Source organism: Dasypus novemcinctus, chromosome 24 (assembly GCF_030445035.2).
Source record: "Dasypus novemcinctus isolate mDasNov1 chromosome 24, mDasNov1.1.hap2, whole genome shotgun sequence".
NCBI lineage: Eukaryota > Metazoa > Chordata > Mammalia > Cingulata > Dasypodidae > Dasypus > Dasypus novemcinctus.
The window spans coordinates 45602189-45617443 of NC_080696.1; the positions used below are offsets into that span (position 1 = coordinate 45602189).

The window sequence follows — 15255 nt, forward strand, 5'->3', positions numbered from 1 at the left end:
CTAAAGAATAGAGGCCAGGGATGCTGCTAAACATCCTACAATGCACAAAACAAGTCCTTCTCCCCCCACAAAAAGTTATCCAGCCCTCAAATGTTGGTGGTGCTCAGACTGAGAAACCCTGAGAAAGGTCAGAGAGCGTTCTTAAATTTACAGGTGTCATCAAGAAGGAGAGACAGATATCTCACTCCCCCTGATCTGTTGTGTCACTAGATAACTTGAGTTCGGGAAAGAACCCTGGAGTAGGTGATGGTGGGAGTAGGGGCTGTAGACAGGGCAAAGCATATCCTGTCAAATTCCGGTTCCCATGGAGCATGGAGATGCAACCTGTCCAGGTCTACAGGCCCCAGAATTGGGTTACAGAAGGGAACTAAGATAGGGGCTACAGGCTTGTTGGGACCACCCTAGCCTAGATAAAGAGACCATGCATTAGAAAGACCCTCCATCTGGGGGTTGCCCAAAAGGTGCTGCTGAGACTCACAAAGTCCCGCCAAGGCCTCGGAGAGCAGCTTGTGATTGAGACTTACCTCAGTGGGGCCTGCTGTGCCTGCCTCCCCCAGGCATGCAGGCCAGGAGCTAGGGTGACAGAGGTAAACCACAGAAATGTGTGGTCTCCACACAGTCGCCAAGGATGCAGCCTTTTCATGAAAGGGAATCGTTGCTCTACCTTTTGTTTAAAGAGAACAGCCAACTCACCCTGGAAAGTCCCATGAGAAAACACCTTCTATTCTGTCCTTTTTCCAGAACCAGAAAGGAAGGGGGGGATGGAGCAAGAGAGATAAAAACACATGTCCCCCACCTTCCTAGCCATGCCCCAAATCCTAGCTTAGGGATAACATTAGTCACCTTATAGCAAGGGTTGGCACACTCTGACCCACAGGCCAAATCCGGCTAGCTGCCTGTATTTGTGAATAAAGTTTTATTGAAATAGACCACGCCCATTAATTTATGCACTATGTCTGCTTTTGTGCTACAATGGCAGAGTTGAGTGACTAAGACAGAGACAGTACATCCTGCAAAGACTAAAATATTCCCTATCCGGCCCTTTGCAGAAAAAAATTGCCAACCCCTGCCCTAAAGGATTGTTCTGGGGATAAACGAGATAATGCATGAAAATGAAGCCCTTAGCACAGTGCCTGGTATGGAAAAACACCCACTAAATTCCAGCTATTCATATTATTTTTAAACCCATCAGTGCTCAAGAAATAATATAATAATAGTTAAGCAATAAATTTGAAGGGTTCATCTTCTTATCTGTGTTAAATGGCAAAGACGTGCAAGGTTATGTTTCATAATGCAATGAGGCTTCAGTTTCCTGTTGTCTCCATTGGAGATAAATTGAGTTTATTGAGGAAGGAGACATGTGGGGGTGGAAGGGGTGGTTACGGGGCCTCCATGGCTGGACAGTCCTCTGCTGAGCTGTGCAGTAATGACAAGTCCACAATTTGAACTTCATTTCTCTTTGCCATCGGCTCTTCCACCTTGCAGCCTTCACAGTAATGAGGGGCTGGTATAGATAAGTCTGTGGCTGGCCAGAGAAATCAGAATTAATCAGAACTGCCTATTTAAAGAAAATAATTGCCTTTATCACCTGCATTGAATTTAGCCTTGCCAGAATTTGGCTGTGATCCTGAGGTACAAGACGCTGAGGCATCAGGGAAAGTCTATTACCCCCAATATTTTCAGTCCAGAGAAAATGTGGAATGATTTGTCTCCTTTAATAAGATTTCCGGACCAATTTCTCAAGCTAATAGGTTCTACTATGCCTCAAACTAGACTCCTATATTTTGGGACACTTTTCTGCATTTGATTTTCCAGGTCATTCTCCCATAACGCCCAGAGGGCTGGGGAAGGTTGTAGGGTCTTTTTAATCCTAAGCCAGAGCCGTCCTTTCATGTGGGCTACCTAATTTGTGAGACTGCATCAGAGCAGCAAGGGTGACATTCAGCAGAGCGATGTGTGGGCAGACGCGGCATCTGAGCTGCCGCGGATGATCGAGGTCTCCCTGCAGCCCGGGAAGCTGCCTGTAATCCAGCCACAGCGAATGGCCATAAGAAGGGGGCTGCAGTGTTGTGTTTCCATTGGCCCTTTGGGGCTCCAAAATGATCCTCTTCAGCAAGAAATGTCTTCTAGGGTTGAGTTCAAGCGGTCCTGGTAAACAGAGCCCAGGTGCTGTTGAGTCTGCCTTCGTGGCCGCTGGGTGTGCATTCTGGTCTATGTTTGCAGGGAAGCAAAAGCTGGGATGATGCCGTGGGTTGCCTGCTTTAAGTGCCCTGGGTTTGAATCTCAGCTCCATCACTCTATGCCGAGTGACCTGGACAGACATTTAACTTTCCTGGGTTAAGGTGTAGGTGGCTGTGAATTTCACAGTGCCACCTTAGCACAGGAAGCCATATCCAACCAGTACGCAGTAAAGTGTGGAGGAGATGGATCAAGTGGTGGGATTTCCTTTTCCCTACACTTAGCAGCCCTCATGAGAATTTCTCTTTAGGATTATACCCAGAGCTGCCCTTGCTGTAAATTTCTTGATCAGCCATTTTGGGAAAGCAGTGGGGACAGGCAGCATCTGGACACGGGGACACTCTTTTGCATGTCAGAGGAGAGACACCTGTGGGTTGTCCTTGAGAGGGACCCAGGAGATTAAAGAGGAAGGTTAGGAGAGTAGTGGAAGCAGGGAAAGGGTCGAAGCCTACTTGATATGTCATGTAACCCTTTCACACCCCAATATACCCAGCAAATTGCATGTACAATGCTCAGGGTACAGGGGTTTCTTGTGAAAATGAGTGAGGAACTTAGCTTTGCTCTATAGAGATGGAACAGAAACCACATATGTGAGCTAGACCATGAGCACAGAGGCATCAGCAGTTGATAGAAATCTTGGGGAAGGGGCTATAGTGGATTGAATCATGTCCCCCTAAATTCATGTCCACCCAGAACTTCAGAATGTGACCTTCTTTGGTGATAGGACCTTAGCAGATGTAATTAGTCAATTAGCACAGATCCTAAGTCCAATATGATTGAAGTCCTGAGAAGAAGAAGAAAGGGCATGTAGAGACACAGACAGGTGGAGAAGGCCAGGTGATGACAGAGGTTGGATGATGCTGCTGCAAGCCAAGGAACACCAAGGATGGCCGGGCAACCACCAGAATTGGAAGAGGCGAGAAAGTCTTCTCCCCCAGGCCCTTTAGAGGAAGCTCGGTCCTGGCAACACCTTGAGTTCAGACTAATGGTCTCCAGGACTATGAGAGAATACAGTTCAGATCACTCAATTTTTGGCACTTAGCTGTGGAAGCCCTAGGAACTATACAGGGGACTAAAGGCCCTGAAAATGGGCGGGGGGGAGGGCGGTCAAGGAAGATTCTTGGCTCTCTGAGACCAGGAGGCCCCAGCTGACCTCAGGGTCACAAGCTCAATGCAACCTGGTATTTTCTTCCTTTGTGGAAACTGCAGTCTCCAAGAAGAGATTCCCATCCTTTAGACAGGGGCTCTTAACCTGTTTTGTTCCACAGACCCCTTTGCCAGTCATGTGAAAACCACAGACCCCTTACTAAACTCACATAAAATGTGTATTATTTAACAAAAGTATCAAATATATCACACCCGCACTGACATGTCCCCACAAGAAGAATGTTTTTTTGAATTGCAATTCAAGCTCCCCTGGTTAAGAACTCCTGGATACAGACCAAGCGACTTTTCCCAGTTCTCCCGCCTACTCTTCCTCTCCCAACAGTCTGGGCAGGGCTGTTGCTGCCTGCAGGGTGGGCTTCCCCACTGCTGACACCCACGCTGAGTGGAGGTGAGCACACTGCCGCCGCCGCCGCCGCCGCCGCCGCTGCTGCTGCTTTAGAAATGGCCAGAGGAGCTTTAGCTTTGTGTTGGCAGGAGGAGTTAAACGGAGTAAAACTCCGTGAAGCCTGAGTGGTGGGTGCTGCAACAGCTGCTGTACATTATTCCACCTAGTGCTCTCCATAGATGCCTGGGCCATGAAAAGATGTCCTTCAGGGTGCAAGTTCACAGGTGAAAAAAAACAAAGGCGGAGGTAGCCTCACTCAAACATCTTTTTTCTTGCCGATAGAATCAGAAAGCTTGTTAGTCCCTGGAATCAACGTGCTCAACTGAGTTCAATGAAAACTAGCCCTTGGGCCTATTTTTGGAATAAACAATTTCAAAGCTTTATTTTAGCACACCTTCCCTATGCCTTTTGTTAATTAAAAAATCCTTTGAAAAGATGGGAAGTTTCAGAAATTAAAGACCCGACTTTTCAAAGGTCCCTGTGATGCATGGGGAGGGCGGGAATAAATACCAGGCTGCTGAATGTGAAGTGAATTAGTATTTTCAAGAGAGAAATAGAAAAGAGTCACTTCAATTGGTTTTAAAATTAATATCAGGGTTACATAATTCCATTGAAAAGGCTCTATAAGGAACCATTAGGCACAAGAGAAAGAGGTACTAGAGAGTCAGCTACATTTTTGAGTGTAAGAGAGGAACGGATTTTGGGGAGGGCAAGAATTGCTGAAAAGGAGGAGTGGGAGAAGCAGTAGAGAGAAAAAGAAAGTGGCTTGGGCATCAGGGTGGGGGAAGATGTGTTGCCACTGGCTACAGGTTAGGAGGCGAGATGAGGTTTAAGAGTGAGGATGTGTGGTGCTCAAACTTAAGTCGCAGGCATTGCTGGAAAAGCTAAGAACCTGGCTCAAGGCAACTCAGCAAATAAGAGGCAAGGCTGGCCCTCTTGATGTAGATGTGGAGTGGACACAACCATTCCAAGGTCCACATATGGAGGAATAGAGTGTGGAATAGAGTGGACTTACTGATATTCTATTCATGAACGATTGTGATTAGTAATTGAAGAAAATGTGGCATTGGTGTGGAGAAAGTGGCCATGGTGGCTGCTGGGGGTAGGGAGTAGGAGGAAGAGATGAGATGTGGGGGTATTTTCGGGGGTTGGAGTTGTCCTGGGTGGTGCTGCAGGGACAGTTACTGGATATTGTATGTCTTCCCATGGTCCACTGGGTGGACAGTGGGAGAGTGGGGCTATGATGTGGACCATTGACCATGAGGAGCAGCGGTGCTCAGAGATGTATTGACCAAATGCAATGAATGTCTCATGATGATGGAGGGGGTTGTTGTTATGGGGGGAGGAGTGGGGTGAGGGTGGTGGGGGGCATATGAGGACCTCATATTTTTTTAATGTAATATTAAAAAAATAAAGACAAAAAAAAAAAAAAGAGGCCAGGCTGGGACTCCAACTCCCACCTCTTGATCCCAGCCTTTGTATTTTATGGTCTCCCCCACAATTCTAGCATGGATAGAGACACAGCCCCCACTAAAATCAGATTCGAGCTTTGGGCATTCTATGTATTTTGCCAGCATGTTAGGCTGTGTTTTCACAAGCTGAGATAAAAAAATGGGGATATCAGCCCTTGCTATTTGCCCTGCAGGTACCATGGGAGGAAAAGACGTCTCCGCTTTTCTCCTGAAAGGCTGGAGAGCTTGCCTCTTTTATTTCCAGAGGCTCAGTGGGAATTCATTGGCCCTTTCACCTAGTGCCTGCTTCCATCCACCCTCACCTTTCCACCTGGTTTTGCATTCCTTGAACTCTCAGGTTCTCCATAGTGTGAGACTCTCAAGTGGACAATGCAACTTTAATCTGAGCTGTGGCTGCTTGCTTGTTTTTGTTTTTTTTTTTAAGATTTATTTATTTATTCCCCCCTCCCCCCCATTGTCAGCTGTCTGTGTCCATTCACTGTGTGTTCTTCTGTGTCTGCTTGTATTCTCATTAGTTGGCTCCGGGAACAAATCCTGGGACCTTCTGGAGTGGGAGAGAGGCGATCATTCTCTTGCACCACCTCAACTCCCTGTTCTGCTGTATCTCTTATTATCTCTCTTCTGCATCTCTTGTTGCATCATCTTGCTGCACCAGCTCTCCATGTGGTCTGGCACTCCTGCATGGGGCGGCATTCCTGCACAGGGTGGCACTCACGCGTGGGCCAGCACTCCATGTTGGCCAGCTCACCACATGGGCCAGCTTGCCTTCACCAGGAGGCCCTGGGCATCGAACCCTGGATGTCCTATATGGTAGATGGGAGCGCAACTTCTTGAGCCACATCCATTTTCTGCTTGCGTCTTTTAAAGTCAGGAAAACGTCCTTCCGGTTTCATACACCCAGGTGCCAGCAAATCAGTGACTATCAGGCATGGGTGCTCTTTTATTCAAATATGGTAAAAATCTTCACCATACCTTCCAGGAGGCTCTGGGTCCAAGTTGGCGAAGGGCCATGAGACCTTGGGCAAGTCCCTCCTGATGCCTGGGCCTCAGCTTCCTGATATTAGGTGAAGTGGGTCTGGGTCAGATCAGTGGTTTCTGAAGTGGGGTCCATCCAGCAAGCAGGAGAAGACAGGGACTATTTCCAAAGACTTTAAGAGCCATCAGGAGAGCTACATGTTGTCCTGGAGTGGAGGATACACGTCTCGGGCTCTGGGCTAGAAATTGAGCATCTTACATGATCTGAAGATCAGAAGTTCTTTAGGATGGGAAGCAGACGTGGCTCAACTGATAGAACATCCGCCTACCATATGGAGGGTTCAGGGTTTGATACCCAGGACCTCCTGACCTGTGTGGTGACCTGGCCCATGAACAGTGCTGCTGCACGCAAGGAGTGCCATGCCACGCAGGGGTGTCCCCATGTAGGGGTGCCCCATGTGCAAAGAGTGCACCCCACAAGGAGAGCTGCCCCGCATGAAAAAAGCACAGCCTGAGCAGGAGTGGCACTGCACACATGGAGACCTGATGCAGCAAGATGATGCAACAAAAAAAGAGACGCAGTTTCCTGGTGCCTCCTGATAATGCAAGCAGATGCAGAAGAACATACAGTGAATGGACACAGAGAGCAGACAATGGGGGGGGGGAGGAATAAACAAAATAAATCTTAAAAAAAAGTTCTTTAAGGCAATTATATTTATGAAAAAATATGAGAGGATTAGCTAAATATTAATTAGTAAATACAGTTTAGGAAATAAAAGCTTTCAAAATAGCCACTCTATGGAGGGAAGACACAGGAAATATTAAAAGGTTATATTTAATTATGTAGTCTCTAAAATTTAAGCAGGGTAAAGGGCGCTCTCTACTAAGAAGCTCAGGGGATACCCCAAGCATAGCCAATATAACAAATGAACAGAATATTCAAGGACTGATAAAACCCTCGTACTGATTATGTGGAGGCAACCAAAGTAAGGCTGGGCCTCACAGACCCCAGAACCCGCCTGCAGGCAGATGCGGTGGTACACTGTGGTCTCCCTGCTAGATACCTCCAGAGCTGCCCACAAAGCTCCAGGGCAGTGTGACAGGGTCCCTGGTGACCAGCTCTTCTGTTAGCTTTTTCCACTTGCTTCTAGAAGGGCATGCTCAATCATGGTTCAGATGCTCTCTGGTATCTGCCCCCCATGGGCTCTGGAGGAGCCCTGGTTGGTGCTGGTGGGCTTGGTGGAAAGGTTTGTCTGATGGGCATGAGAGACCAAAGTATCATTTGCTGGAGGTCATGGTTCTGGGATTTTGCCCCACTAAACTGACTACAGGTCTTAGGAGTCCTAAAGAGCTAGTAAAATCTCTCAAGTTGAATGCAGTCGCTTTGAGAGTCATTATCCTGAGCCCCCACTGATCATAATTGGCTGCCACTGTGGAGGATGGAAGAATATTTCTGGTTGGGGATGGCTGATTGAATGAAGTAGTGTAGGATTCTGAGTAGAAACAGACAGATTTGGCCAGCAGAGCAAGAAAATAAAGCACTTTGAGAGCTCACATCCTCTCCTTGTCCTTATTTTGCTGCAACTTACAGGTAGGCCTGCCACAACCCCCAGCCTGTGGCCCTTGTGATGCCCGGCCAAACCCAGGATGTGGCCTTGGTCCTCTCAGCACCTACTGCAGGCCTGTGTTGCGGGGCTGCCTTGGCATGGGCAAGCTGGCAGAAAAATGCTGATGCCACTTCGAAGAGCCGCCCCTCCAGGTGCCGAGGACGGCTTTTCTGATGCTCACGCTGTGTCATTGTTTAATTTCATGAGGCACCCAGCTGCTGTGGTGATGATATTTATATAATAAGTGCTCTATTCATCTGCCGATTTCAGGGGACTCTTGCCAGCTGCATATGGCAGCCAACCGCAGGGCACTTCTGAGCCTGATGGTTTTGCATTTAGAGACTCAGTTCTGAAAGGCTGTATCAACATCTGGGGCTGAAAGCTTCTTCATCCCACCCAGGAAGGCGGAGATATAGCTAATGACCTTGACCCTTGTTTCTCTTTATGTCCCAAAGTGTCCCAAGGACCCTCCTCCTTGGTACCTTAGCTCTGATTTTGCAAAAAGGAAACAGCAAACAGGCTTTTTATAGGCCCTGCTTCACTCACAGGCTTGCAGAGCAGAGTTTTCTGTTTTGCTTTTTTCAGGCAAAGGCATAGAGTGGGTGCCTTCTAGCCCTGGAATTCTGCAGGTTTTCTGGGAATCTGTATTTTGCATGATCTCAATGACCAATTCTCCATTGTTCAGTCCCCAAACCTTGAGGTCATCCTTCATTCCTCTTTGGAATCTCACATTACATATTCAATCTGCCAGGAAATTTTGTTGGCTCCATCTTCAAGATATCCAGAATCCCTTCCCTGGCTATCACCCTGCTTTGAGCCACCATTGCCTGTCCCTTAGATTATCGCAGTGGCCTCCTCTATGCATTCTCTGCTCCACTCTTAGCCACCCTCCCCTAACCCCACTCCCACTGCAACACTATTCTCAAAATGGCAGCCAGTGGAATCCTTTTTTAAAAAGTCAAATCATCTCACTCTTCTGCTCCAAACCTGTCAGTGGCTCCCCATTTCTCTGAGTAAAACCCCACATGGGACCTCTGACCACCATGGCCCTCTGTGAGCTGGCTCTGCTCCGTCTCTGACCCCACCTCCTGCTACTCTCCCTGTGCTTGTTCTGCTCTGGTCACCTGGTTGCCTTGCCCTGCTGGCCTCAGATGCACCAGGTCATGCCTACTCAAGGCCTTTGTATTGATCTTTCCCTCTGCTTGGGACACTCTTCCTGAGACAGTCACGCAGCTCCCTTGAAGTCCTGCTCCAATGTTACTGCTCATTGAGGCCTCTTGACCACCCCATTAGAATTGCATCCCATCTCCCTACCTTAGCCTTCCCAATTTTCATTCCTCTGCACTCGTATTTTTCTTTTCCCATAATACTTGTCACCCCCTAATGCATGATTAACTACATTACAGTGTTTGTGGTGTATCGTTTGTCTTTTCCCTTTTAGAATAGAAGTTACATGAGAGTTGGGATTTTTTTTTTTCTGTCTGTCTTTTTCACTGATGCATTCCAAACACCTAGGATAGCTTCTGGCAAATAGCAGATGCTCAGCAAATATAGGTTGAATGAACAAGCCGAATCTCTCCTGAATATCTCTCAAAGGCACATTCCTAGTCATGCTCAATTTCATCTACAACTACCCTGCTCCTCTCCCCGCCTTTCTGCTTCATCTCCTGCAACTCTTCCTGCCCTCCCCTCTTGGCCAAGAGCAACTCTGGAGGCCTGACTCTGTGGACTGGAAACATTGCCATCATTTGTGACTTATCCTTCTCATTCACCTCCCACATCCAACTGTTCCCCAAACCTAATGGACTTCACCTCTGGAAACATTTTCATATTTACCCCTAACTCTCCCATCTCCTGGCCACTTCCCAGTTCAGGCTGTCACCTTTATTTTCTGTACATTTGCAACATTCTCCTCCTTAACCTCCTGGTTTCTAGGCTTTTACTCCTGTCTCTTCTCAATGGTCCCCAGACTCTGCTTTCTAACAGGAAATCTGGCTTTCCCACCACATTGTTTAAACTCTCTAATATCTTTCCTCCTTTTACAGAAAGTATTTTCAAACTCTGCTCCTAGGAACCCCAGGGGTTCCACAAAGGTACTCAGGTGACTGATTCTCTGAGGGACACCAGGAGGAAATGAAAGACCAGCATGGGTTGGAACCCCAAACCCCCAACCTCTGCCCCAATGCCAGCAGCTCTTTATCATCTGTTTCAAACATTGGGCTTGCAAGAAAGTATTTGAAGAAGGGATTCTGTTGTTCACGGAATAAAAGTCTGAAACTTACCATGCTCCAGGTCAAGCCCAAGCTTCTTTGCCTTGCATAGTGGCCCTTTAAAAGCAGGCTCCCTGCTGCATTTTCCAGCCTCACCACCCTCTTCTCCTCCTTATACACCCAGACCTCAGCCACAATGGAACCGAAGCTCTTCTGCAAACAAACCTATATATATCACCCTATCTCGCCTTTGCCCCTGCTGTTCCCTCTGCATGGGATGACTTTTCCCAGGTAATTCATCCCCCGTACCCCCAAAACTCTTCCTTCCTCAAGGCCAAAGTCACCTTCTTTTTGAAGTCTTCCCTCACCTTCTGGGCAGAATTAATTGCTCCCTGCTCCCAGCCAGCACAGCACTTTGCTGCTGACCTCTATTATAGCACTGCCATATGAGGTTGGGACAACTTGCTCATCTGTCTCTGTAGCTAGAAAGTGAGCTCCTGGAGGGCCGAGACTACAGTTCAGATCCATTTTTTTTATTTCCACACAAGGCCAACACTCGCACAGAAGTGTGTTGAATTGCTTTGCGTTTTCCTTCAAGGCAGTGAAAGGACTGCTTTTCAAAAATGTGAAAGGTCATTCTCACCTCCTCCATCCCAGAATGGCTGCCCTGTTCTGGGGGAGAGGGCCCCAGAAGCTGTCCCATGACATGTGTCCTGTGCTGGCCTGGCTGATGAAGAGATTTGCTGTAGGCACATGATGCTCGGAGCTGGCAGACCCAGAAGGGCCGAGGCAGGAAGCCTGAGGGGATGCAAGGGCCAACTGGGAGGAAGTCAGGGCTGGTTGGGGGCAGTAGGGGGAAATGGGTCCCAGGTTCAAGCCCCTGGCCCTGCCAGGATGGCGGCATTGCTGACGGAGTAGGACTGGCGGGTATGGCCAAGAAGCAGGACATTCTTCAGGGTTAGAGATACTCAGAGTGGAGGAAGGTGGCCTCCTGGCTCTGTGAGCTCTATGGGATTTGGAGGCCCTGGGAGGTGGGGGGGCTGGATAAAGGCCAGAGGCAGGGTGAACCATTGCATTGCTGGAACTGGCATTGCCTTGCCTGGTGCTCCCAGTATAGGGCAGAGGCCAACAGTGGCAGCACTGCCCTTGAGGCCCTCCCTCCAAGTCTAGGGATGGTGCCCTTGACCCACCTGAGCCCACCTAGGGCAATGGCCAGGCCTCCTCCTACCTGGACAGTGTCCATCTCATTCAGCATCACCACGGAGGAGCAGTTATAATCAAACACGAGCCTCCAGAAGTCTGCCACGGTGTTAGGTAGAGGGTGCTGGGTGACCACGAAGGCGGCAGGCTGCTTGTGGCTCTGACAAAGGAACAAGACAGGTTTTGTAACATACACATCAATCAGTGATATTCTGATGATGATGAGGCCTGAAAGATTGACAGAGGCCCCTGAGCCTGCCAAATAGATTACACAAAGCACTTGCTGTTATCTTTTGGCGGCATGGTGGCAAAGGGGACCTTCCCGTAATGGACTCATTCTCCAAACTAAGACATTTCATTAGGAAAGTGTCACTCAGAAGGGGATTATCCAAATAAATTATTTATGTCTTGGAACTCAAGAAATAATAATCGTTAGAATAAGAAATGGAAGATTCCAGATGCAGATTTGCTTCCTTGCTGGCTGGTTGGGATAGAATGGATCCTCCGAGTCCCTGTGCTCACAATGCTGGGGGAGTCTCAGGTTGGCCCTAGGCAAAGGGCTTCCTGAAAGAGTTCACTCCTGCCCCAAGCCTGGAATTAGGGCTGAGCTTGCCTGGCATTGGGGGACACCATGAGGCAATGGGGCATTGGAAGGTGCCCACACTGTGCTGTCAAGGGACCTGGGATTTAGGCCCTCACTTTGCTACTTGTATGAGTTGTCAATCTATCCATCCATCATCCATCAACCCATCCTTTCATTCAGATGCTTCAATTCAAGCATCACTTGTCTAGTGGTTTTTTTTTTTTTTTTTTTTTTTGGTGTTAAGCACTGGCAAGGGTCAGGTGTCATATCTGTAAAATGAGAATTTTGACTCCCCAAGAATTTCTATTGTACAGATTAAGTAAGATTTGCATGTAAGAAGACCAGTCAACAAGGAGTTTGCCTATGAGCTCATTGCCAGGGCTGAAACACATCTGAATTATTTCTTCATCCCTGGGATCAGCAATGCAAGTGGCATGCACTAGGCACTCAGGGCACATCCAGCAAATAAATGAATACATTCAGTCCCACTTTACAGATGGGGAAACTGAGGCCTAGAGAAAATGACCTGTGTAAATCTGGATCACCTCTGGGGCTTTGACTGGGCCTATTTGTCATACCACCTTGTGAGGAGGTGTTTGGAGAGATTGGGAGCGTCTCTACTTCATCAGTTTCTGAAACCCAAGAAATAGCTCATGATCTCAACAAGGTTTCTTGGGAGCTGGTTCCTGCGGGAGGCACAGCTTTTGACAGTGGCATCATAAGTCAGCAGGAAGATGGAAGCAGAAAAAAGGGCTGAGGTGGGAGGGGAAAGGGGCTGGCCCATCCAAACCAGACCTAGACCATGGCAGAAGACAGAGTAAGGCCTTGTGGATGCCATGCATGCACTAGGGTCCTGTCTTCTGTCTCCTGGCCAGTGAAGAGGGTAGGGGGTAGGACTCTAGATGCCAACAGCATGGTCTTTGAGCCATTTCCGGATGTGGAAGAGAATCTGGGCATTGGGGTTCAGATCCTTGGTGCCACCATTTCTGAGCTAGTTGACCTCAGGTAAGTAGTGGGAACACTCTAACCCTCAGTTGCTCATCTGGAAAATGGGGATAATACTATCCAAAGCAAAACGAGACAGTAGAAGCCCAGGCTCACCACATTGCCCAACCCTCAAAGAATGTTGGTTTTCTTTTCTTTTTCTCTGCCTCTGTGATAAATGCTCTATTAGGCCAGCATGCCTGACAGAGCCTTATCTGAAAATATGTTTGAGATCCACGCTCCTGCCGGGTTTCAGGGATCAGCCAGCAATCCATTTCATGGATAACATCATCCTTTACCAGGGGAAACATTAAAAATTAACCCAGAGGACTTCATATTTTTCTGCTAGGAGCAAAGCTGCTATGGTTACCAGATAATGCACAGACTGAGCTGGAATACAGATAAGGACTTTTTTTGTAAGAAAGGCAAAGGCCCCGATGATGGCTCACAGGAGAAGTGCCCCCTGGACAAAGAGAAAACAATCAGCACCAGAGCTTGGCAGGAGGCATTTGACCCCAGGCAGCATCTAACCTCCTAAGTAGAGGCCAGGAAATGTGTGTGATCCTTGCTTGGCCATGGAAGGCAGAGAGGGGGAGTTAGGACGAGTGGGAGGTAAAGCCAGGGGGATCTTGGATATGTGGTTGCACCCCCAAGGCCCCATCTCTCATGCCACACACATACACACACACAAAGATAAATGCACACACATGCACACATACACAAATGTGCACCAAACAGGTACCACACATACACACAATCACTGGTGCATGTTCACACAGGTACATGTGCATCACATTGACCTTGGAAGTTCTTGAGATAAAGCCAGAGATCTTCTTCTCACCTCTAGCTATCTGACATGACCAAGATAAGACTCCTTGCTTCTGCACCCAGTGCCAGGGATTTCATGTAGGACTTGGGCATCCTATGGGCAGAGGCCAGGGCAGGCCCTACAGAGCTGAGACAGGCATTGGCTTTCCCTTACCTACCTGCTTCCAACACCTAGGACCCTTGTAGAGAAAGCTCAGGAGGATCAGAGGTTGGAGATATGGTTGGTCTTGGCCCCAGGAGAAAGCACCCCCCATTCCTGCTTGCTCTGAGATGGGAAACCCACGTGAGTTGGATGGACATGACCTTAGACATGGGTTAGAGGAATCTGGATGAGCCCAACCCCAATCAAGCAACAGTGTTCTTGGTCCTGAGCCTAAGGAGCAAGATGTCAGTGTCTTACTAGATCAAGTAATTTGTGGGGAAGTTCCAGGTATGAATTCTAGAGTGTGAACCAGTAGTTCTAGATTCCAGCTCTGCCATTAGCTCTCTAGGTGACATTGAACAAGTCTCTTTCCCTCTCTGGCCTCAATTTCCTTTGCTGAAAAGTGGATGGATGAGACTAGATCATCCATTGTTCCTTCCTGCTATAGATGTCTTTACATCCCTGTGGTGGAGAGATGATTCCAGAAGCAACTAGAGAACCAAGGGGAGAAGAATGCATGTCAGGAGCATGTCAGAGACACAAATCCTAGCCCCAAACCAGGTCAGGGCAGGAGTGCTCTGCTTGGACCTGAGGTTGAGAAGGCCATGATCTCTGCACAGGGCCAAGAGACAGGACCCCTAAAAAGAAGCCAGGAACACAGTCAAATTCTGGGATGTGGTGCCATGTTCTCCTCCCTGGTCCCTTTGCTGCTATCCATCTCTTGTCTAATAACTACATCCTGAGCACCTACGATAGGCCATCTCGGTTTGGATCAAAGCTGTCAGGGGGACCAATGGTCCTTGGGGCCAGCACAGAGGGAATAGCAGAATCAGAAGCAAGGAAAGGCTGGCTGGAGGGGGCAGTCAGGACCCTGGGGTCCCACCACCCTCCATGTGGGGAAGGTGCCCTTTCCTGGAAATTCAGCCAGGAGCCTCCCCTGCCAGGGCTCAGCTTACATCCATCAGAGCTGCATTGATGTAGTTGCTGGATTCTCCATCCACAGAAATGAGGAAGGGTAGGCAGCGGTCTAGAGGCAAGACGTCCATGCTCCGATTCTTATCGTGGTTACGGGGCAGGAGGCCAATGCTGCAGTCCTCGGACCGGACACGTGGTGTCACAATGTTGAGGGTCTGGGGGTGGGCAAAAGGACAGTGGGACAGGCACAACTCAGATCAGTGCTCCTGATCAGAGGAGCCAGCTGTGTACCAAGCCCAGTCCTAACTCCCCTACCTCCATCCCCTAGCTCGACCCTGTGATCCCTTTCCCAGAACTCCTGCCGAGGTCTCGTTCCTCTTCCATGGTGCTGTCCTGCAATCACCTACTCAGTGCCACTGGCTCTGTGAGCTGAGAGCCTCTGCCAAGGGCTGTGTGACACCTCCATGATGCCAAGGCGGCAGGGGCAGCATGCCCATGCATGGGCTCAGGCATGGGTTCCTAACACCTGCCAGCCACTGGAGCTGAGTT

General features: G+C 48.6%; 1 protein-coding gene across 2 annotated transcripts in view; it reads right to left on the reverse strand.

The window, feature by feature from the left end:
- PTPRT (protein tyrosine phosphatase receptor type T) overlaps positions 1-15255 on the reverse strand; it is a 1175887-nt gene that overhangs the window by 13861 nt on the left and 1146771 nt on the right. For both annotated transcript variants that reach the window (XM_058287117.2, XM_071211722.1), the window contains 2 exons: positions 14748-14921; positions 11283-11414 (listed from right to left, as the gene is read on the reverse strand). In XM_058287117.2, the coding sequence (XP_058143100.2) occupies positions 11283-11414; positions 14748-14921 (306 nt within the window). The remainder of the gene's footprint in view (positions 1-11282; positions 11415-14747; positions 14922-15255) is intronic.